The 2,692-nt window shown below is 32.3% G+C and overlaps 1 protein-coding gene across 1 annotated transcript in view; it reads left to right on the forward strand.

The window, feature by feature from the left end:
• The first annotated feature begins 1,555 nt into the window (after positions 1–1,555).
• The window catches only part of LOC140979034 (uncharacterized), a 13,890-nt gene continuing 12,753 nt past the window's right edge, over positions 1,556–2,692 (forward strand). Inside the window, exon 1 of the mRNA XM_073444389.1 lies at positions 1,556–1,712. Coding sequence (XP_073300490.1) covers positions 1,556–1,712 — 157 coding nt within the window. The remainder of the gene's footprint in view (positions 1,713–2,692) is intronic.

The raw sequence follows: 2,692 nt of genomic DNA on the forward strand, positions 1-2,692 counted from the left end.
CACCCGACGGTTTCCAACGAAGCCTGCAACAAATAAACTTCAAGAACACATCAATAGTATAATTTTCGGAAAACGCAGTTTGAGCAGTCCTACAAAAATCACCACAACTCGCTCAATTTTTATCCAAATATTTTGAATTTTATATCAAATCGAAGGTATCAAAAAGTTCTATGTTTCATATGTTGAAAGTTATCTCAGAATCACGACCAAAAAATAGCAGTATTTAAAAATACAGCAAAAACGTGATTTTAGATCCAAAAATGGTTTCAAAAGTGATCTAAACATGATTGCTCAAACTTCTACACAACATTCACATGATTTTCATACAAAATACATCGCAACTCATACTATGACATGATCTACGCAGGAAAAACAGATTATACGTGCCTTTTGATATTAAAACTCACGATACAGCGATACCGAAGCGGAGATGGCGCATGGATTGATCCGAGACGAACGTGGCGCTAAAATCCTTGAAGAAAGCTAACGAAAATTTGATGGGAAATCAGATGGATAGGGGCGGCTGTTGTATGAGGAAGAACCCTAGGTTTTCTCTCACAAAGAATAAATTCTGAAATAAAATGTGTAGGTGTGTGTTGTGTGTTTTAGCCGATGGTGTGTGTGTGTTAGTGGGTGCGTGCGTGTGTTAGGGTTAATTAGGGATAAATTAGTGCTTAATTGACTAATTAAAAATGTTAATTAAACTACTACTTGAAATATTAATCCCCCTTGAATTTACTACCCAACCCAAATTACAATTTAAAACACAACATGGATAAATTATGAAGGTTTTAAATTCCTAAATCACCAAATAATTAAATTAAGCTTTTAAAATGGTGAAACTAAATAAATTTTTTAAAATGCCCCAATCCTCACTTAAAATAAAATACCACGCTAAAATCGCCAAAATCATCACCAGTCTCTTTTCCTCAATCCCGCCTCGAATAATCGCCTGAAACATGAAACTCGAAAAAATATTTTAACGTGCATCACATAAACATAAATAATTTAAAATAATGCATTTTAAATAAATCATGCATGGTTAATACTCAACTCAAATTTAAATAAATGATTAAATAATTAAGTAAATGCATGAGTTATACGTGTACTGAATTTGGGCTCTACATAGCAACTCGTGCTTAATGTGTGGATTCACTACAACATTGCATTCATGAAATAATTCACACAAGTACTCTGCAAATTAAGAATCATCGTTTCGCAAAGGCAACGTTTAGAGAGAGAATGCTCTCCCTTCTCTCTATGATGGAAGGAATGCTTCCTACTGTTCTCGATTGTGCTCTTCCTTTGGGGCTCGGTTTTTTCCCTAACTTTGCTAGCATTTTTCTCTTGGTTTGACTGCTGTTAGGGTTCTTCGGCGATTGCGGATTTCTAATTTCTGATTTCTGTTGGTTCTGTTTTGTTCTTGGTATTGTTGGGTTTTATTCTGATTGTGTTCGATTCTGATTGTTGGGTTTGTCTTGATTGTTGAGCTTTGGTTCTGTTATTTTACTCTTCTTCTCATTTGTGCCGAGTTTGTGTTCGACGATTTTCCACAATGAGTGTTCAGAATATTGCTTCTAGTTCTCGAGGTGCACAACAGGCTTCTGAGCATGAGATTTCGGAAACAGCTAATGTCATGAATTCTGAAGAGACCACAGTGGGTATTACTACTGATGAGAAGGCTTTTCCTAATGGTGATCTTTCTCAATCGGGTAAGTGATGAAACTTAAAATTAATAATTTATTATATGTTAAAACCTATATTTTAAAACTTAAGTTTCATTAAAATTATAAAATTATGTTATTTTAGTATTGTGTGTTTAAATTTAAATGTCTTACTAAATATGTTTTATTTTCAGATTTTCTATGTGTTGGTAAAATAGTGATAACTCAAGCTAGAAAATTCAAATGGAGGTGCTTCAAATATTTTTGGAATCCTTGAGAAATTATCTACAACTTTACAGAAGACATGATTGCCTAAAAAGTTGGTTAAGATGATCAAATTGTGAAAATATCAAAAGGAGGACAAATTTACTTTCACCATGACCAGCATATAGTAAAAAAATCATAACTATTTCAATATTTACCCAAATGAGGTGAACCAAGTGGCCAAATTCATCTAGAGACAATTTCTCACATGTTTGCTGTTTTGAGCTGAGTCAAATTCGGTGATTAAAGTCGTGGAACAAAGCATTGAAAGAAGGGGCATGGAATTGAAGTTGGAGGAGACAAAGACTACTATTACAACTACATTGCATTAATAGAATTTTTGACCATTTCTCTCATTTGGCCTATAAATAGAGGCATTGTGCTAGCTTGAGAATCATTCTATCTCATTGTAAAATATAGTGTGAGTGTGTATAAAAGTTCTAAGTTCCAATATATTTTTCATTTTCCAAATTATGAGTGATGTTTTTAGTGTTGATCAAAAGTAAGTTCATGGAAAGCTAAATCTATTATGTCAAGGTGAAGAGGATGAATTCTTGGTGAATTAAGATTGTTTATATTTTGTATATTCTTTCTTTATTTCTTTTCATTTTGCTAATTTCTTTTTATTGTAGGTATAAAAATGAATTATTTGTTGTTATCAATTTACATCAAATGCTTGATACCATTTAAGTGGTTATCTTGATTTGTTGTTTAATTTTGATACAATAAATATTTCATCAATTATTATTGTTATATTATACATA

The sequence above is a fragment of the Primulina huaijiensis genome, chromosome 6 (genome assembly GCF_012295235.1).
Source record: "Primulina huaijiensis isolate GDHJ02 chromosome 6, ASM1229523v2, whole genome shotgun sequence".
NCBI lineage: Eukaryota > Viridiplantae > Streptophyta > Magnoliopsida > Lamiales > Gesneriaceae > Primulina > Primulina huaijiensis.